This window comes from Thunnus maccoyii, chromosome 11 (genome assembly GCF_910596095.1).
Source record: "Thunnus maccoyii chromosome 11, fThuMac1.1, whole genome shotgun sequence".
NCBI lineage: Eukaryota > Metazoa > Chordata > Actinopteri > Scombriformes > Scombridae > Thunnus > Thunnus maccoyii.
Genome location: NC_056543.1, coordinates 7,381,349 through 7,402,699, shown reverse-complemented (window position 1 = coordinate 7,402,699; position 21,351 = coordinate 7,381,349). Strand labels below are relative to the sequence as shown.

The window sequence follows — 21,351 nt, the reverse complement described above, 5'->3', positions numbered from 1 at the left end:
GCACTGAAAGGGCTTTGAAACAGTATTCAGACCTTTTGTGCGGAGAAATAAAACAGTAATGCTTTTAGGGTTACAACTAACGAGTAATCAAGATTTTCATTAACTGATTCGTTTTGTGATTATTAATGTTTACTCCATAAAATTTGTAGAAAATGGTGAAACGTGTCCATTATAATTTCCCAAAATGATATCTTGACATTGCTTGAATTGCCACCAAACAGATTTTTGCTTAAAAAAACGGCTGAAATGATTCATCAGTTATCAGAATAGTTTATTCATTTTCTATCGATGAGTCTACTTATTTTTTCAGCTTGAAATGCTTCATTTCTCAGGATTTAATAGTTTCCTAGAAAGTTTCCTGGAAGGAACTGTGTAATTTAGTGGTAATTATTGGAAAAATAGAGACCAAGCTCTGAGACGTTATTATTATTATGTTATTTTAGGCCCTATAAGCTGATTTTCAGAGAAATATCCTTCAAAGAACTCCTCCATTTTGAATAAAACAAACAGAAACATTATATGAAACATTTTTTGAAAGTTTTGGGAGGGTTTTTTGGGGAGGACTTTGATATGAACTCAGTATTTCTAAAATCCTGGCAACTGGTGTATACTGTGTGCCAAATTTCCAATATCATCAGCATATCACAACCGCAACCATGATTTTGTCAGACCAGGTGGAATATTCCTGTTATGAATCAAATTTTGATGACCATCATAGAAGCTTTTTGTTGTGAAGAGACTGTCATCTTCTTCTGTAGCCCATCTGTTTCAATGGTCTGACATTTTGGTGTTTTGAGATGCCCTTCTGCATTTGACTCTTGTACCAAGCTGCTGTTGGTATTTTGGGGGCTCAGCTTGAACAGGTTTTTGCTACCCTCTAATCAACAAGTGTTATTAACCTCGGGACTACAGCTGGCAAGATTTCTGTGCTGCTGCAATTTGTGTGCTTGGCATCGACAATCAGAGCGCATTCACAAATGACATAAATTGCCCTTTACACAGTTCCTCTTCTCCTTTTTTTTGTCAAAAAAAGTCTGAAAACCTTTCAATCAGGAGTAGAAGGCTGTACATAGAGTTTAGCTCTGAGCTCTTTATTGTGCCATCTCAATGAACTTTACAGACCTATCACAAGGTTGAAATCTGTGTGTTCTCTGTGCATATTTTGTTTGATTTGTGTATTGAGAGTGCACAGTCCCTTTCAGCTAAAGTGTGAATCCTCACTCTGGGGAATTAGCAGGGGATGGTTTGTTTTTCAGCTGCATGCACCAGTTGATGGATGAGCCTCCGAGCTCGGTTCGCCTTGTGAAACCTCCCCAGTCGAAGCCCAGAATGCACTGGTCAGGAACAAGTGCTTCTCCATTCTATTCTGGGCATCTGTCAGCGGCGCTCTCAGACATGTCCTTAAGAGTGCAGAGTACATTTGTCACAGCGGTGAAGAGTGCTGACACTTTTATATGAAACCTCAATCAGTTTTCTGGCCCTATTGATAAGTGCCATTCTGGTGGTGTCTCTCCTGTCTCATTGCATTTAGAGATGTGAAAAGTTAATGGCTCCATGTAGACACAGAATTCCACTGCTTGTTATTCACTTCATGGCAGGTTTAATTAGTTACACATTTTGAGAGCTTTCTTAATTCTGTAGACATTTCTATATTACTATAAAACATCAGCAAAGGGATCATAGTCAAGAACACGAAATTGCTGTCAGAATAATAATAACTAATTGCTGAGTTCATCAGTGTGGGTAACACAAGACAAACAGCTTATTTTGTAGAACCAACAGACCATGTGCAATACAAAAAAAACTCACTTCTTGGCTATAGCATCACTCTGCATTAATACAAGGACAATATTTTGCAAGCCAAGCTGCAGATTGTAGTAGACATTAGCAAAGCCGAGTCATAGAACGCTTCACACAGATTTGTTGTACACAATCCATCCATGAGCTACGTTCCAGTGGGAGACATTGTTATTTTGTTTTTTCCAACCTTTAAGGGGCTGACACCAGTGTTTATGAAGTCTGATATTCGAACAGGCTACTCGCATTAAGCTCAGGAGGCACTGAAGCAGTGTGTGTGACTGGAACAATTACTAGCTGCTCCTGCCAGATGGAAAGCACGGTGTTGATGCACAAAGGTTAATGGCTCCATCTGTTGGAGGGTGGCAGAAGTGCTGCTCCAGTATGTGTGTTTGCATGTGTGTGTGTGTGCGTATGTGTGTTTTGTGTGTTTTGTGCATTTGCATTTGTCACATGGATAAGGCATATGCTTTGGTACATTAGCGAGTGAAATCGTGTTTATGCCTCTGAAGGATGTGAGCAGGAATAATTTGATACAAACACTATCGACATTCATTTGATCTTAAAATGACAAATACAGGATGATAATGGCTCAGATGTCAGTGATTTGCATGCCAATGTAAAATATTAAATCTTTATCCATAATTAAGATTCAATGTGATAGAAATCTGCTCTCCATCTTACCACCAATGAGCACAGTCTATTTCTATTCCCCTGATTTATGTCTTTTATGTCTTCTCTTATGTCATTTAATGAACCAAACTCTTATATGCAGCACAGTATATATTATGTGTTACTGTAATAACATAGATGTATGTCTTTATGTTCTCTTTCCAGTTCCTTGGAAACACAGAAGTTGAAGCCCCAAAAGGCACAGAAGTTGTTAAGGATGCAGTCAGAAAGCTAAAGGTAAAAGCCCGTCTCCAGACTAAGCTGTAGCCTAGAGGGCAGAGTGTGTGTTCTTGAGTGACCAGATTAGATAGGAGACTCAGAGCAGGTACTGTGGGAGTGCGTGAGAATTGCTCCCCTACCTCATCAGCTACTGGCAAGGTGTCCTTGGAGTTTTTTAGCTCCCAAGTGTGGATGCCTATAACTGCTGGATCAGCACAGCTGTGTGTTCAGTCAACCTTCTCTGAGTACATGTAAAATTTAATTAAAAAAATTAAATTTATCTGCCATGAAACAGGTTGATTAGGATCGTGTGCTTGAATCCTCTAACCATAATTTATTCTTGAAACAGCCACATGCACGTTTTACTTTGCATGTTTTCTGACAGAACTCAGTGACACTTAAAAAAAAAAAAACTTGACTCTTAATAATCTCCATCACTGGTGCCTCATATGAATTAGATGATCTAATTAGGTGCTGCTGCCTACATTTGCATATTAATGGGGAAAAGATTTCTTGAAACAATATTATCCCTTAACACTAAATTACATTTTTAGTGTAAACACCACTCATGTCAACACCGGTGCTATAGAAATAGACATTAATGAATGCATTACATTGCATCGAAGCTGCTTTATCATATATTAACAATTGCTTAAATCACTGTATGTAACAAGAAAGGTGTCTCTTGTAGTGACTAACCCTCAGAGAATCACCAACTCTGCAGTTCCTCTCAGCTCTGTGGAGCTTTTCTGCTTTGCTTGTAGGTCTTTTTTTTTCTTTTTGGTTCCACAAATTCCATTTTCATCAGCCTTGTTTCCTTTTCTGAGGCTTTGATAATCCCACTGTACACTACCTGCCCCGCAGTAAAGGGCAGACAGACAGGATTAGCGACAAGCTGGTAAACATTTGCTAGATATTTCTGAGGGAAATATCTGGCAGAGCTAAAAGGAGAATGAATATTGGACTTTGCCAGGTGGCCAGTAACCCGACCGTAAATGAATACTAATGTTGCTCTGTTCCCATTTGATGAGTAAATGGACAACTCTTCTGTATAACAGTAAGTGAGGTTATTCTCAATGTTAATATAAAAATATTGTTAGAACAGCTTGAGGTGGATATACAATGTGTTTGAGTTTGACCCCAGAGACCAGGCTTCAAGTCCCATTGCATTACCAAAAGTCAACATTGGTTTTCTTTAATGAGTACATATTTATCTCCTTATCTAAGTAGAAGCCTTAGTTGCCATATGTCAGGGCTGCATCAGCATATGCTCAGTGGGTGATTTTGGAAAGCACTGGCAAACACTCTTATTTGTTATTTAAGGTTTTAGTTTTCTGATGTAGGGCCCAGTTTCAGTAAAATTCCCCAGTGAATGACTCTTAAACTGAGTAACTTTCAGGTCCACAACATTAGTGAAATTTAACCAAGCTAGCAGTGCTAGCCTTGTGAACAGCCACAACTCAGACAACTCTCCTTTCTCACAGCTTCATGAAATGTGGCTGTGCTCACTGCCTGCTGGCCTCTCCTCTGTTTTCTCCTGCCAAGAGTTGAATCTGTGAGGCCACTTGTAAGGGAGGCTTGTTTTCCCAAACCCATACCTCCATTGTTAAATTACATTTGATCTTGAAAGTCTGTTTGGGGAGCAAGGCACCATAGTTACACTCCCAGATACACTGGCAGTCAGGACAGGCTAAGTTATCTTTCCAAAGATAAAGCGAAATGAAAATAAGCGTTGCAAAAAGAGTTGAGAGACAGCCTTCGAGGACATGTGTTCATGCTTTTGGTGAAATACTGCAGTGTCTTATCAGTCAGCACGATAACTATCAAAGTGTTAGAGGCTGTAAAAATATTACAGTATCTTGTTTCACAAATGCACACACACTTTCTCTGTCATCACATGGCTTCAAGTTGGTGAGTAAAATCAGGCAAAAGTTAAAGCTGCAAATTCACTTATTTTTACATGTATTAATTACATGCGAGTGTCCTTATATGATATGATACAACATCTGACAGTGACTCCCCTTTCTAGCAGACATTTTCATTATTGACCTAAACTCATTGCCAAGTCATGTTAGTATTTATTTCATTTGGCTCAGTAACTATAAAAGACTTCAATTTGTTTCTGGCGGTGCTTGAAAGAACGACCCATAAAACGGATCATAGATTTGCCTAATTTCCTCATCTGTTAATTTCCTGTAAAACACTTAACCTTATGCTTTCCTTAACAAATTCTCATCCCCCTTTTAAAGATAACATGCTGCCATTTATGTTTTTTTCTGTGTTGTTTGGGACTTCTATTAATTTTATTGTGGTAAATGTTCCTTCAACTTATGCAAAATTAAAGCTGCGATTATCAATGTTTTCTGTAATGACACTTGATCCAAAAGTTGTGTTATGTAAAAAAGGGGTCACTCTATGAACCCAGAAAAATTGTCACCCGACTCCACCGTCATAGCCTCTTTCATCGCAATGTTTTCGTTTTATGGCGACTTTAGTGTTTTGGTTCACTCTTACTGCTCTCGTCGGCAATCGTTCGCGGCTGTAGCAAACAGCTGTTTTTCATTTATAGAAAAGCTTTAATAAATCCACTATAAGCTACATTCCCAGCACCACACAGCAGAGAGACAAACTGAGAGACTTGCTGGTGAACACAGTGGAGCATTTAGCAGATATTTCCCTCAGGGGTTGGTGGAGACCAAAAACAGAGCTAGAAGGAGAGTAAATATTAGACTTATATTTGCCAAGTAGACAGATAAATGGCTCCAGATAAATGCTTAGGTTGTTCCATTCATTCTGGATGTGTTAAAACAAACAAAAAAAACAACTATTGGCTAACATGTTCACTGTATCAACTTAAAAAGGAGTTTACAGGTTGGTCTGCTGCCATCTAGTGGCTAAAATGTAATTACTGCAGCTTTAAAGCATGTACGCTGGATACTAAAGATGTTTTTTGACAGACATAGTTGTGCTATTTCATGTCATTAGGCCACTGATAAGGTGAACTAACCTAATGTCTCCAATTGGCAGTTTCAGAGGCATATCAAGAAGTCAGAGGGGCAGAAGACCCCTAAAGTGGAATTGCAGATTTCCATTTATGGCGTGAAGATACTAGATCCCAAGACAAAAGTGAGTCCATACCCTATATTTTAAATTTGGATGTTTCACAGTTGTACTTGTAATGTTGACACCTGTTCTACGGACAACAATAAACATTGTGTAGGTGAAGATGGAATTGAACATGATTGTAAAGTCAGTAAATAATAAATATGCATTGTGTTTGTTTTCCAGGATGTGCAGCATAACTGTCAGTTACACAGAATATCCTTCTGTGCAGATGACAAAACTGATAAAAGGATATTCACTTTTATCTGCAAAGACTCCGAGTCCAACAAACACCTCTGCTATGTGTTTGACAGTGAAAAGTGTGTAAGTGCTCTCTGCTTTGATAGTTTCCATTTCATTTCATTGAAACCAATGTAACATATTTGATACAATATTTATTTTTGACTTAAACAAGTTTTGATTGCCTTTACTTTAACTGGCTGTTGATATTTGCACATCTTTTAATCAACATTCAATGATGGTGTTAACTGTATAATCCTAGCTGCTGTGACAATTAGGTAAATATCATAGCCAAGTCTTGTTTCTGTCATGTTGCAGGCAGAAGAGATAACTCTAACTATCGGTCAGGCCTTCGATTTGGCCTACAAGAAGTTCCTGGAGTCTGGAGGCAAAGATGTGGAAACCAGGAAACAGATTGGAACCCTACAGAAAAGAGTACATCACGTCTCGTTGATTCAGCTTATTTGCTCTCACATAGAGTTTAATTTACTTTGAAAACTTGTACCATCATGCTGACACATTGATATTTCTATTAATTAATGCAGAGCTTGTTTCTATTGATTGTTTTAAATCACCCAGTGTGGACAATTAAGCCGTGTTGATGAAATATGTCAGTAATTAATATTAATGACAGTAAGCTCTGTTGTTAGAGACCCAGTCTGTAATTGGATTATTGTACACACTGCTGGAACTGTGCAGCCATCCCAATATAAATAGAGAATTCTGAATATTTACATCTGCTTTACTCTCTACAACAGGAGTTAAAAAGACTTCTGTTTTATGTTTTAACAGTAATAAGCTTAATAAAATGTAATTCCCACATAAAGAATATGGTAAACTTGGCATTTAATCATAAATTACTCAAAAGAGATAATCAAAGGTAAAATTACTGTACATGTTCAAACATCGAAGACCATTCTTGACCTTGCCCAACTCCAGGTCCACATATTAGCTTTTCAAGTTTTTCACCATATCACAGTGTTTTCATCAGTGCGCAGATTTTGCACGGTTGTCATGGAGACAGACCTTGGAGACATGTAAACTCAGCAGGTGTTATGATTTCATCCATGGTACTTTTAGAACTTCTAACACAGATGAGAAGTCCTAACATTCATGATCAAACTACATGTTTAAAGTTTTATGGAAAGATTTGGTTGATGTGATGATAAATATAACATCAGACGATATAAATGTGTTTATTGTGCGAATATATCTTCAATATTTTGGTATTTCTGCATCAATGTGAAGAAGTACCTTTGATTTGCTTATTTATTTGATTCTATCAAAAGGAGAGTTATTTTATCTACACTATAAACTGTTTAAAATTTCATACATTTTTTTGCAGATTCCATTTTTCCAGAGACAATAACGTTTCTCCAAATGTGATTTATTTAAACCATTTCAAAACCCACAGGATTATCTGAAAAAGGCTTAGACCTGTTTTTATTAGCTGATGAAAAATGACATTTTGGAAATATTGGTTTTCACAGGACAGAAACAGTATACTTTATCATGAAAAAATCTTGCCCCTCCACTATCTTTTATGAAGATTTCTGTAAAACAATATAAGACACCATACTGCTGTTTATCTATAATTTGAATGATTTCTCTTCTTTTTATACAGATTCAAGAACTGGAAACAGAAAACTCTGAGCTAAAGAAACAACTTCAAGACCTTGAAGAACAGCTGATGATAGCACATGTGCCACCAGTAAGGACAAACCGCACGGACACACACCCCTTCAGTTAAGAGACTCAACAGATGCTACATACTAAATCGAGCCAAGGTTACAACAGCCACTGTAACCTTAAGTGACAATTAAGATATAGTGTTATTTGCTAAAATGTAGGGTAACACTAACACAAGTAGAGAAGAGGGATACAGCATGCAATATCTACCTAAACTAGCTAACATTAACCACCATAAGCTAATGGTCGTACCACACCAAGTTAGGCTGCAGCAGCAAAACCCTTAAGTGTATTAAACTGAACAAGGGTGCCTTTTATTGCTTATGAATTCAACTTTTCATTTCATTCAAGACTAAGATTGGGTGATTTATTATGTCAAAAGTCACATACTGTAGTTTCAATTTAATCGCAATGCCTGCTGAATGAACTAAAACAGTTTGCCAATGTAATATATCTTAAAATAAATATAAATAATTCAAATGTTTCACATCAGCCAAACATACACAACCACAACTTTTTGGTTCAAAAGTTTTTTTTAAAGTATTTTTACGGACAGCTGGGTTTGCTGATACTGTATAATGTGTGTGATTAAACTCAGGTCTTGAATGACCAGGTCTACCTGCAGGGAGTTGGTTGGGGTCTAAGCTATGTTTGAAGCAAAGTAATTACACACTTGATTGGTCGTATGAGGACTGCGAAACATACACCATCTAATTGGGGCAAATGCCAGTATTTGTGACAGCCTGCGAATGCAATTACCTGAACCTCTCCAGCTATATAATACTGAATAATATTGTTCCTCTCTGGTCATTTTCTGTGTGCACTCTTTTTCTCAGCCGCTGCACATTAACGCAGCTAATGAAGCGTACATGCTGCAGAGGCCTTCCTCTCTCTTCTGGTGTCACAGCATCAAGTCGCTCTCCTGTCTGGAGATCTCCTCTGTCACACTCACTCCTATGAGCTCGCCGGAATCCAACCTGTCAGCCGGGCTACTAACTCCTCCGCCTGCCAAACCCGCTCTCCTTCCTCCTAAGCCAACCGAGGGATGCAGCATCCCGCGGCCTCGCGTAAACACCCTACGCTTCTCTTTCTTTCTGCTCTGTCGCTTTCCTTGATGCCTTATTATCTCTCCCCGCCTTTGTTCTTCTTTTTGTTTTGTGCTGTTTCTCCTGCTTCTGTGCAAAAATAGGTGTGTAGTTTATGCATGAGCAAACGTAGAAGAACTCCTGACCTTTTCTTAACCGTCTCTACCGCTTTATACAGGCAGGAAGTATCTCCATGAAACCACAGTCTACAGACATTTTCGACATGGTTCCTTTCTCCCCTGTGACACCGCTGATGCCCACACTGACCAGCAATGGCTGCCCACCACCACCACCAACCACATTGCCACCAGATATAAGTGAGTACTTACTTCATCACTTTCTCATCATAAGATTTGAATAATATTTTGTATTTGTTGTTTGTTGTTTTAGGATAATTGGTTTAGTGAGTTAGAATTGAGGGATTGTAGCTGGATTCTTGTTTTTTTCTGTCAGTATAATGTTTATCTGCTCCCTGTGTTTTTAGGGAAAGACCTGTTTGGTGCTGAGCCATTTGATCCATTCACCTGCGGGGCAGCTGACTTCCCTCCAGATATTCAGTCAAAGCTGGATGAGATGCAGGTGAGCGGCTGCCTGCATCTGATTCCTCCACATAGTTTTTTTTTTTTTTTAGAACTGCAGGGAGGCTGGTTGAACTGTGAAACACAGGCCTCCTGTCTGTCCTATTATCAGCATCAGCACTTTGAAGATAAAAAAAAAAATTCTCTTGCTTATACGAACACAGGGTTTTTGGTTTTTTTTTTTTGCTTCATGCAGGATGCCTCAGCCAAGCCTAACAGAGAACCCCCTAATGCTGTCTGACAGTGGTGGCATCACTGCTGTATAATGTCAGGACAGTTTGTCCTTAATTGCCCCCTTGTGAACCATAAAGAAACACCAGAACTCTTGTTTATGAAAATGATTCATGTTAAAATAGATGGTGTTTGTCACAGCAGAGTGGTGTTTGTGCAGTAGAGTGGTAAAACAATTAGATGTGAGGGATTACCTAATTCTATATTCCTGCTTATATTTCTTTAAAAAATGCTGAGTACAGTAAATGTACAATTTAAATGACCTCAGCTGTGGTGAATGAGATTTATTTCTTTAATTACATTTATCAGGCATTCATTTAGAACTGAATTAATAAAAAAAGTCTTTTGTGTAATACCCAGTATGTTTTATGCATTTCAATGAAGGAGCAGGTGGTAGTTGTAATTGTATTTTTGTGAAATCGGAACAAAACGAAAAGGAAACTGACAGCTATTGTTGTCAAGACTGTTGGTTTCATTTATTTTGTCGCTTACCAGAAGCAGCTGTAACCCTGCTGTCTGGAAGCATGAATAGAAAGTCAAACAGCAGCATTTCAGCAGGAGCTTGGAAAATGTTTTAACTTTACTCATGTGAGTTAAATGGGAATGAAACCTTAAAGTTCATTTTGTTCATAATATTAGTTTAATGTTCAACTTACTTGACTCATTTGTCACTGACTCTCCCAGGATTGTTAATAGTTAAAAGGCAGGTTCACAATTTTTAGTCAGGTGTCCAAATGAACATTGAAATAGGTTTTTTCTTGCTGTAATCATTCCTCCTGTTCATACTGACTGTTAGAAGATCCCTTCATGATGCACTTACAATGTAAGTGATGGGGGACAAAATCCACAGTCCTCCTTCTGTGCAAAAATGTATTTAAAAGTTTATCTGAAGCTAATATGAAGCTTCAGTCCAAATGAGTCAAATCAAGTAGATATCTTTCAACATTACAGTCTTTTTAGTGTGAAAGTTCCTCTTTTTGTTACTATACTTCCACCGCAGCTCAACAGGGAAACACTGTCCGAGGAAACACAAAGAGGGAATTTGATGCTAAAAATGTGGCAGATATCCGCTTGATATGACTAACTCAGACTGCTGAAGCCTCATATAAGCTTCAACTAACTAAATGTCTGTGTGGACACACTGTGGATTTTGGCCTCCATCACTTACATCAAAAGCGCATTTGAAGAGGATCTTTCAATAGCCAACATGAACAGGAGGAATGATTACAACGAGGAAAACCTCTTTCACTGCTCATATGGATACCTGACTGTTGATGTAAGACAGACTTGAACAATTGTGAACCTGCCTTTTTAATTGGTTTACAGTGGAATAGGGAAGCACGACACTTTTTCTCCTCCCAAAAGACAGCATGACAGAAAAAAGTTTGAGAACCACTGCTGCAGGTTAGAACCAGCATGCAGTCGGACAATTATTACTGCTGCTGTTTATGTCAGATCCACAGCAGTCAGTCATTCTCTGTGGGTCTGCATAAAGCATGAAAATGTAAGGTAGTGAAGTATAGCATGATAAGAAAATAACGACTTCTGCAGCTGAAATGCAGTTTGTCGTTCAACCCTCCAACCCCAACTTTCGTGGTTCTGTTTGCAAAATAACTGTTAAACAATAACCAGTAGGAGGCAGTGTTGCATTGACACACTTTCTTGAGTCAAACTTATTCTTCTGCTTTAATTATTAACAACTGAATTCATCTCTTGTGCTTTTCACTTGTAGCGGCAGAGATGGTTTGTACTCTTTGCTCTGTGCTGTTGTGCTTTTGTCTTGTATGCTCTAAAGCCTGCCGCATGCTCTCATAGTTACAAAACCCACCAGTGTCACTTAAAAAAAAAAAAAAAAACAACTTCTTCCATCTTCTGTGAAATGTTTTCATCTTTTGAACAGGCCACATTGCACTTGTTATTCCAGCTCTTGCTCTGTAGTTGAAGAGCTTCTGTTATTTCTTTTATGAACAAGAACAGTGAGCAAATACTTTTTGTGCTGTAAAATTTCCTTTTGCATGAAAATCTTTAGAGGTACCATGATGTATTATATACACAGTGTTATCTATCAAGTATGCTTTTGCTATTGGGACCATAATCAAATCAATAATTCATATAAAAGAAAACACATTAAAACAGCTACAAGTGAATTTTTTACCAGATACTCAAGCTGAGGTTTCACCAGTGCTTCCTTCATCAAGATGCATGCCTCATTGTTTCTGTTTGAGTTTATGATCTCAGATATAACGCATGACCAAGCATGACAGTGCAACAGTGTTGTACTCTTTATTTTGTTTAGCATTTCATTCTTTTTTGCCCTCGGATATTTATAGATATTTTTATTTTCCCATTGCTTCTAATCTCAACATCATTCAAACTTTGTGTTTATCAACAAAACTGAGACATGTAATCTAACGGAGAGTCACTGTTGGTCACAGCTGTTGTCTGGCTTGTCTTTCAGGAGGGGTTCAAAATGGGACTAACCTTAGAGGGCACCGTCTTCTCTCTGGACCCACTAGACAGCCGCTGCTGATGCCAAGAAGATGCTCTTTGTCGCGTACTTTTAACTCGTTTGTATGAAGAAGTGCCAAAATCCACTCCACAGATGAGTCGAGATGTCACACTTTTCATCTTGAGGTTTATATGCATTTGCATTTAGATTGGTTTTTTCGATATTTCAAGGTAAACTCAGATCCATTATAGAAAAGAACTATTTTTGTAAAAAAAAAAACTTATGGAAGGAGTAGTTTTGAGTACCTTTGCTTGCACAGGCAATGAGAGATGTAAATAGTCGAAAAATGTCCAATGGTACACTCAGTGGCAGAATTTTCCTATGAGACAGTTTGTGTGTATGCACCATTTGAATTCTGTATTGTTAACACATTCCTGTTTGTATGCCAAACACAAGCCGGCAAGAAAATAAATGAAACCTGTATCATTAACATGAACTTACAGCAGCCTGCCCATAACAGCACATATTTTACTCAACAGTAATTCGCACGTTATGTTGTTAATTAATCCAATCTGACATTTTTTTTTTTTTTTTTTTGGCTTACTGATCTTCCTACCTGTTGTTTTTGGTATTGAATTGTGTTTTGTTTTTTTTGTTTTGCATTTCACAAATTTGACTTGCCATCTCAGTATTTACTTGTCATATTTTTACTTTTATCATTTTAGTCTCCTCTTCTCTTGCACCAGAAGGCACTTTTTTGGGGGGGGGACCTCTGTTCATACACAGTAATATTCCCATTATTTTACTTTTAGTTGCATTGACTTTGCTGTTACAGTTATTAAAGAAAAATGTTACTGCAAAAAATGTTACTACTCCTTCATTTATTGCTAACTATGATCTATGAGTTTCCTGTTAAAAATGTTTCGTCTTCTGTTAAAAAAGTTTTTTTGTAGTTTGTGATTTGATGTGTCGATGCAGTTTGAGGAGTAGGTCACTCTGACTTCATCAATCCATGTTCATTCTGTGGTTTTGACATCACATTTTCTTACCTTTTGTTTGAGTTTCATGCTGCACAAAGGCTGAAAATATTCCGCTATGATAAAAAAAAAGTTTTATCAAGGACCAAATGAACTCATCTCAACAAAGAACAGGCAGAAAGAAGTATTTTCAACGTTTATTTCAAAGGATGAAATTCATCTGCTTCCAGTGTGGAAAGCCTCCTCCTCCTCCTCATTTCTTCTTCTCCTCTCTGCTTCTAGAGTGTTATCAGGCAGTCACGCCTCACAAAAGTTACAAATCTATAATAAATATACTCAAATAAGAACCAAATGGTCACAATAGCATTACTTGAAGGCACATTCAACAGCTCAAGTTAAAAAACAACTGTGAAAATATTTTAAAGTACATAAATGTTTTTTTTTGTTTGTTTTGCTTTTTTTTTTTAATCTACACATTACAGTATGTAAAATTAGATTTTGTGTGCAAAAAGACAAACTGAAAGGAAATGACCTAGCTATACCTGAATTAATAGGACAGGAGCTTGGGGGATTAACAGGCATTTGGTTTAATTTGTTGCATAGCAAGAGATACAAAGCAAACAGGCACTCACAGCCACCGTATTCTATAAAAAATGTTATAAAAAAAGATTTCAAGAGCATATAAGTCCAGGATACTGAAAGGGGGGAACTGACATGCATAAAAATAGAATACTCTGTGCTACCTTAACTGTCCGATATTGCAGTTGAAGGAGAAAAAAAAAAGTTACAAATCACCACACACCACTCACATGATACCTCATTCGTCTCTCCATCATTGACAGAAAGATCTTTATTGGCATCCCCAAACCCTGCCCTGTACCGCGTAGCCGGGAGAAGTGCACAAGGATCACACTACTTACAAAACAGCACCTGTGAAACAAAGATTTACATGTAGTGTCATCGTTTCTCAGTTTCGGTGACGAGGTAGCTAACACTGAGGAATTGACAGTCATGATGTTTCTTTAATGCTCTACATGACCGGTACAGAGTTTCAAATAACTGGATACAGACACTGGTTCATCAAAACTGTCTGGAGAAAATACACGCGCTGGTGAACGCATCAGCGGCTAGATTAGTTTCCTCAATAGCACCACAATGTTTGTTTGTTTTTTTTTTATATTCAAACATTAAAAATAAAAAAAAAAAGAATAGACAAATCTATGAGATCGAGTAGTGGTGGGACAAAGCATTTGATAGGCTTCAGTGGAATGGTTTTGGGCCTATGAAACAGCAGTTATAATTAACATTTTAAAGCTTTCAGATTCATAAATCTTTGGTAACTCTTTGGACTCTGTTTTGTGAAATTAGATCTTTAGACCACAGTGAGCTTAGAACGCAGGAAGCTTGAAGTCAAACATACACAATAAGACAGAGGAATGATTCTGATTTTTTTTTTTTTTTTTTACCAATTGTTTATGTAAATTCCAAACATTCATCTAACTTACAAATCTTTGATGTCTTGAACTGGGTTGAAAGGCACAATAAATATCTTGCCAAAGGGCCAGAATAGTCCTCAGTACTCGTATGTACAATGTGGCTGATCGCGTCAGCTGTCAGTTCAATAGTCTCAGGATTCTCCTTGACGCATCCCTGCTGACGATTTTACAAGAAGCACACAGGCCCGATATCGATGCCAAACTCTTGATTTGGGCCACCAATGTCCACAGGTGCAATATCCACAATGGGAAGTCTTGCTGTTTTCTGTGTCCTGTACTCAAACACTGTCTTGCCCCAGTTGCCATTTGCTTGCTGGAAAAGTGAAGACAAACAGAAGTTCAGTCAGTAACTTCATTGTTCTCTACAATAAGGAATGCTACATCTCAATAAAATAGTGAACTGTGTTTTAATGACTACACACACACAAACACACACATAGGCATATTTTATAAAGCATTATTGCATCAGACAAATAAATCTCATCTGGGATTTTTTTTTCATGGCAACCTAAGACCTTTAGCATATGTTTTATATTTCCTTATCGTCAACAAATCCCTTGAATGGATTTTTACCAAGTATTGTCTTTGTGGCCAACACACTGAATTATGTGAATTATCAACACCTATTTCATATCCAGCAGACATGCAGCAACATTACCATTAATTTGGAGTTGTGTTTCTGGCCATCTGGCGACAGTAAGGCCAATATTCACTCTCCCTTTAGCTCTTGTTATAGTCTCTGGTGTTTTTTAGCCGCTAAATGCTGTGCGACAGTATGTTCACCAGCTAGTCGCTACCTTTATCTGTCTGCTATGAGGTGATGGACAGGTAAAGCATAGAGTGTGTTAATCAGAGCTTTTTTGCTTTTTTAATTTTTTTTTTAGACTGTCTGCTACATCTGGAGACAATGCTGATGAGAGTGGTGAGAGTGAACCAAACAGTTAAGTTAAGAGCGCCAATTTACATACACACAGTCATTTGACCCATTGTTCTTATAAACAAATTGATTGCTGCAGCTTTAACATTTGTTAAAATGTTCCTTGAAGCTTCACAGTGGTTTTCGGGGATGGCTGAACCTCTTTGAAATAAAAGAAAATGTTCTATTTGTGAGCCATTTTAAAGTCTTCACTAGGAATGAATTGGTTTGAGGTTCTACAGACAGGAACACTTTGGTTTCTGTCTTTTCATGGGATTTGTTGACAGAAAATATAGAGCATATTTAAGGTCATTCCTTGTTCTTTGATACAGCTTATAAATAATGTGAAGAGATGTGGGAACTTACTGAGCAGGAGTCCTCCACCACTGTGTATCTGAACCGGTTGTTTCCTTCTGCTTTGAGCTCCAGGTCGTTGGAGCCTTTGAGGAGCACAGCCTTCTTCAAGTTGCCATTCTTCTCGTCCTTATAGCCCACAGAGTTCTTGCAGTGGTAGGTGATGGTCTGAGATGCTTCTTTGGAGAGCAGGCGGATGAATGTCATCTGGACTGTGATGGAGTTTGCTGACTGATCTTTGTTGCCATAAGAGAACTAGAAACACAAATACAGCTGGTTAATCCAGGGTCTAACAGGCTTACCCGAATCATCAAGAACTCATCATGCACTACTAATAATACACTTCCACACACTACCCAGATTTTGGTTGTGCTGACATATAAGGCTCTTTTTGAGGACACCTTTCTCAGTCTTTAGTTTTCATAATGTTTCAGTTAACAACTGCATATTTTTTACAACTATAAGGTATGAAACTACTCTTACTTAAACTTTGCTGTACACAGCCTTGCATTAACCACTCACATGTGTTCCTCTGTTGATGTCAGCTCCGAACCACACAGGTTTGTTCCTGGAAGAGGTCCACCACACTTTACGAGGTATGCTGGAGGGGCTGGCAGAGATGCAGGTCTCTCCGGTGTCCATGTTGCAGTGCACTTTGATGGCATCCTCTGCACTGCCTTGGTTTGGATCCACCCAGTATTCACCTAAATAACAAAAAGATCAGGATGAATGTGAAAATAAATCACTAATATTACATGGAAGCCATTTTAGTTCACAGTTCAGAGGCAACATGCCCTTACAATGTTTCTAGATTTATCATCTGTGACAGCACTGGGACAAGGAACAGGAAAAATAACAGATGAGATAAGACTATAATAAAGTAGAGGACCAAGACAGAGAAGAGGGATGTGATTGAAATTCATAGAGCACACCGCACAGTCTCTCCTAATGCATTGATATTAATTGTTGCAGTTCTGGTCAGCACATTTAAAGAGTAAAAAACAAGTTTTCCTAATATTCAATATTTTGTTCCAGTAAGATTAATGTAGCAACAATCAATTTAAATCTAAGACTTGACACAATTTTACTGCAAAACATTATGTAACTTGGCTGCTTGGAGCAATAAAATCTCCCCAAAGACTTACCACTCTTCTTCATGGGATAGCATCTCTTCAGGTCGTCACAGGTCCTGGCAGGATGTTTCCTGCTGCCGTCTGGGCTCTTCATGCTGTCGATCTGGCTGGTGAGGGCCTTCAGGGTGGCCTGAACGCCGGGATCCACTGGCATTATGGTGGAGTTGCTGTTGGGCATAGCCTCATCCTCGCTGAACTCTGGTGGGGGAGGAGGGCCGGAGTCGTAATCCTGAGGTGGTCCAAACAGGTCATCCATAGCCGCTATGGGAGGTCCTGGTGAACCAGGTGGTCCTGGGGGTCCAGGTTCTCCTGGAGGGCCCTGTTGATTTAGGGATAGGAAAAAGATTTATGTTGTTTTTTTGTGTTTTCATGAATACAATAATGAGACGCAAAAGCAATCTAATTGGCCTTAAACATCTGTTTAAAAGATGTTCAATGATTTAATGACGGTCTGAGTGTTTTTTTTACAGCCATTCCTAACACACACAAAATCTTACTGCCTGTTTTTTTTACACTAAATGTGCTGCAATCTTTTATTAGTCCTACACAAGTAAGCAAGAATTTTCCTACTACACTGTATAATGAGATAATACCTCAGGTCCAATTTCTCCACTGAGTCCACGAGTTCCAGGTGGTCCCATCGGCCCCGGCTGTCCAATGTTTCCCTCCTTTCCAGAAGGTCCGATAGGCCCAGGTGGTCCCTGAATAATATTTCAATAAAGACTATTAGTTTAATTCCAAACTGAATGCTGGCATGAAACTGAAACATATAGTAATATGATGATGTTTTTGCAAAAGATGACATTCAGAAAATAGTTTTTCCTCCTGAAACAAATGTAAATGAAGCATTTTACCCTCTGGCCATTTGGTCCAATGATTCCTGGAGCTCCCTGCTCACCTGTAGTACCCTAAAAGCGAGAGATAAATATGTATCATTCTCTCAATACATATGACTTACACATTGTACATAAAAGGTCTCCCAAGAATGCACACAATGCACAACTGCACCTGCGTTTGATGACTATAACCTGTTGTATGATACTCAAACAGGAAACAGGTTGGCAGCTGCACCAGAGAAGTCTGTTGCTAAATACAATAGCATCAGATCTGTGTTTATGTTCCTACGCTGCATTATATAATACAGTGTTTGAAATTGTATAGATGCATAGAAATAACAGTTCCAGTTTTAGTGATTTGTCCTCCACACTGCTTACCATAAAAAATATTCTAGTATCCAAAAAGAAAATACTAAGAAAAAAACTAAGACAGCCAAAAGGAACAAAAACAATCTTATTTAAACTTATTTTAACTGTCTGAATGACATCATACATGTAGATGTCACAAAAATGTACCTGCAGGTAAAAGCTGATAAGACAGCAATATTAATCATAGGTCAAGATGGTGCAAACAACCAAATTTGAACAGTCTTGGTTCACTATCTCATTCATTAACTCATCATTGCAGAAACCTTGGTGTCATTTTTGATCAAAACCTCACCCAAGATAAAGATGTTAATCCAGTGGTTCAATCCTGTTTTTCTGATCTCAGAAACATTTCAAGGATTAAACCATTTCTTTCTGCCAAAAACCTGGAATCTGTCATACACGCTTTCATAACCAGTCGATTGGACTACTGTAATTCCCCGCTCTCTGGCATCAGCAAAAAGTCCCTCTCCCGCCTCCAGCTCATCCAAAACTCCTCTGCCAGGATTTTAACTCGGTCTAGGAAACATGATCACATTTCACCAACCCTCCTAGACATCTGAATGACCTGCCTGAGGAGATCAAGGCTGCCAACCCTGTCTCGTCTTTTAAATCACTGTTAAAAACCCATTCGTTTAAAATTGCTTTTCGGTGATCTCATTGTATTTCATGGCATTTTAGTCCATTTTACTCAGTTTGTGTTTTTATAATGTGCTTAGTTTTTATGGCTTTCAGTTTTATTGTAAGGCACTTTGTAACTTTGTTTGGAAAGTGCTATACAAATAAAGTTATTACTATTTTTTTTTTCAACAGAGTGCAGCAAATCATTTGTTCACACCTGCAGATGTTTGAAACAGATAAGAAAATATCTTAGACAGTCTGTTAACTACTCCAAATGTTGTCTGTCATTTATATCATACCAGAGATTTTCATCCATATCACACCTGTGATAGTCAGATAGATTTCTGTTTCTAAACTTTTAATAGCTACACTGAAATAAAATGAAGAGGTGAGTATATTGAAATATTGACAAATAATATTCCATAGATTTTCCCACATTACATTCACACAACTCTGCGTCTCTCAGCTCTCAGCTACTTTCGATGTTATAACATACTGTGTCACTTTACATGTAACTTCATGTTGACTATGGTTGAACATTTTGTCTGATACAGCGAATAAGTCGACACAGTATAAACATGTTTCCCTTCATTAGGAACATGGTTGAGAATATTATGTGAAATGCTCTGCAAATCATAGATTCTATGTGATAGTTGTGTAAGTTGAAAAAAGTTAAAGGAACCAGATATTAAGAGTTAAGTGACTGCATTTAAACTTTTGATCACTATATACACAAAGTGTGTTAGGAAGGACTTTGAGATGAATCAGAAGACAGATGACTCAGCATGCTCTGATCAGATTATTGAGCATCACGCTGACTTACTGGAGGTCCTGGAAGACCCTGCAAACCAGTGAAACCTCGGTGTCCCTTCTGCCCTCTTTCTCCATGATCACCCAAGTCACCCTTATCTCCTCTTGGTCCTTGGGGTCCCTGAAATACATACATTTCATGTGTTTATTGTTTTAAAATGGATAAGTTTTTTATTGTAACATTTAGTCAAATAAATCTACAAAGCATCTACTATATGTCGACTCTTCTAGCATAATATTCCACATAAACTCAAGATATTCTTGGTTGGAGACTCACCACTAATCCTCGCCTTCCAGCTGAGCCAGGTGGACCAACAGGTCCTCTTGAGCCCTGCAAATGAACAGAGTTGTGAGAAAGCCCTGAGGGACCACAGACCTCTGCCAACACTGGAAAAACTCTCCAACAACTGTACTTGTTATACAAAACACATCATTCCTATCACTTCATATTAAATTCATTCACGCTCCAACATGCCCTCAGGATTTTAATCAACTCGGCTTCAAGAATGTAATCATCTAAATGTGTAAATCTCTCAACACAGTCTTGTATTGTACTGATGGGCAGACAGATAAACTGACACACAGAACAGAAACTTCTGGCCCTAGCAGAGGTAAAAAAAAAAAAAAGAAAGAAGGTGAAAATTCCACTTACAGCATCTCCTCTCCTTCCAGCACCACCTGGTACACCAACAGGACCTGGAGTGCCTGGAAGTCCCTGTGGACCAGCCAAACCCTCTGGGCCGGGATCTCCTCTTGCTCCCTGGAAAAGTATCACCTGTCAGTCACTTGCAACATGTAAAGAAAGACACAGGTCATTGTTTCGGTCTCTTTGTCTCTTACCCTTTGTCCTAGAACACCATCTTTGCCTGGTGGGCCATCTGATCCAGCAGGACCCTAAGGAACAGACAGAAAACATTAAGACATCTGTAGATGTTAGAGATGCCCTTGCGGTGATGTCGAACCACAACCATTTGAAAATGTATACTTACATCAGGACCAGGATCCCCACGAGGTCCATTAGCGCCAGGAACACCAACTGGACCTGGGGGACCTTTATCTCCAGCTGCACCTGGGCCTCCCTGTTTTCCTGGTGGACCCTAAAAAATAAAACAGGCAACTAACAATGCAGCAAAATACAGATTATATCAGTACCAACTACATACTGTAGAAGCATTGAAATTAAATATGCAATAGATTGACTGGTGGGAAAGTTACATGTGAAATATGATTTATGTTTAAATTCAAAAGAAAGGTCAATGTACAGGAGAGTCAGGATTTCAGTCAAATATGAAAATGATACAGACCGCTGGCCCTGGAAGACCTGGCATCCCTCGCTCTCCTCTCTGACCGGGAAGACCCACAATTCCTCTCTGTCCTGTAGTTCCTGCTGGGCCTGGAGGACCATCAGGACCCTAAAACCAAGATCACCATGTAGAAAAATACTGAGGAAATCAAGTTTTAAAGTCATGCTTTGAGACCCCTGTGTATCCCAACTTGAAAAAACAATTGTGTTTTCAATTTGAGAAGAATCAATATACTGTACACCAATCTCTTTTTTTATCTCTACTTTATAGTTATGACACGTCACTTCAAGTAAAAACTGAGTGCTGAGATCAATACATAAAATGTTAAAGTTGAATTTAAACACTTTCTCCTTTTTTCATTAGAACTTTAAATATATTTAGCAACTTGCAGGAGTTTGATCAATTCAAACATAGTTATATAAATGAAAACCGATGCCAAGTGGTTACACAATGACAATTTAAATATTTCCTGTCTT

The 21,351-nt window shown here is 38.3% G+C and overlaps 2 protein-coding genes across 7 annotated transcripts in view; one reads left to right on the top strand and one right to left on the bottom strand.

The window, feature by feature from the left end:
• The window catches only part of gulp1a (GULP PTB domain containing engulfment adaptor 1a), a 91,793-nt gene extending 78,095 nt beyond the window's left edge, over positions 1-13,698 (top strand). For 4 of the 5 annotated variants that reach the window (XM_042426551.1, XM_042426553.1, XM_042426552.1 and 1 more), the window contains 9 exons: positions 2,635-2,706; positions 5,716-5,814; positions 5,977-6,114; positions 6,349-6,465; positions 7,655-7,741; positions 8,556-8,786; positions 8,983-9,121; positions 9,289-9,383; positions 12,072-13,698. In XM_042426551.1, the coding sequence (XP_042282485.1) occupies positions 2,635-2,706; positions 5,716-5,814; positions 5,977-6,114; positions 6,349-6,465; positions 7,655-7,741; positions 8,556-8,786; positions 8,983-9,121; positions 9,289-9,383; positions 12,072-12,143 (1,050 nt within the window). In that variant the 3' untranslated portion in view covers positions 12,144-13,698. The remainder of the gene's footprint in view (positions 1-2,634; positions 2,707-5,715; positions 5,815-5,976; positions 6,115-6,348; positions 6,466-7,654; positions 7,742-8,555; positions 8,787-8,982; positions 9,122-9,288; positions 9,384-12,071) is intronic. The other variant, XM_042426555.1, reaches the window with a different exon arrangement.
• Positions 13,699-13,852: 154 nt separating this feature from the next.
• col5a2a (collagen, type V, alpha 2a) overlaps positions 13,853-21,351 on the bottom strand; it is a 73,954-nt gene continuing 66,455 nt past the window's right edge. For both annotated transcript variants that reach the window (XM_042426546.1, XM_042426545.1), the window contains 12 exons: positions 20,876-20,983; positions 20,561-20,668; positions 20,412-20,465; positions 20,224-20,331; positions 19,849-19,902; positions 19,585-19,692; positions 17,793-17,846; positions 17,532-17,639; positions 16,951-17,257; positions 16,328-16,509; positions 15,818-16,060; positions 13,853-14,848 (listed from right to left, as the gene is read on the bottom strand). In XM_042426546.1, the coding sequence (XP_042282480.1) occupies positions 14,702-14,848; positions 15,818-16,060; positions 16,328-16,509; positions 16,951-17,257; positions 17,532-17,639; positions 17,793-17,846; positions 19,585-19,692; positions 19,849-19,902; positions 20,224-20,331; positions 20,412-20,465; positions 20,561-20,668; positions 20,876-20,983 (1,581 nt within the window). In that variant the 3' untranslated portion in view covers positions 13,853-14,701. The remainder of the gene's footprint in view (positions 14,849-15,817; positions 16,061-16,327; positions 16,510-16,950; positions 17,258-17,531; positions 17,640-17,792; positions 17,847-19,584; positions 19,693-19,848; positions 19,903-20,223; positions 20,332-20,411; positions 20,466-20,560; positions 20,669-20,875; positions 20,984-21,351) is intronic.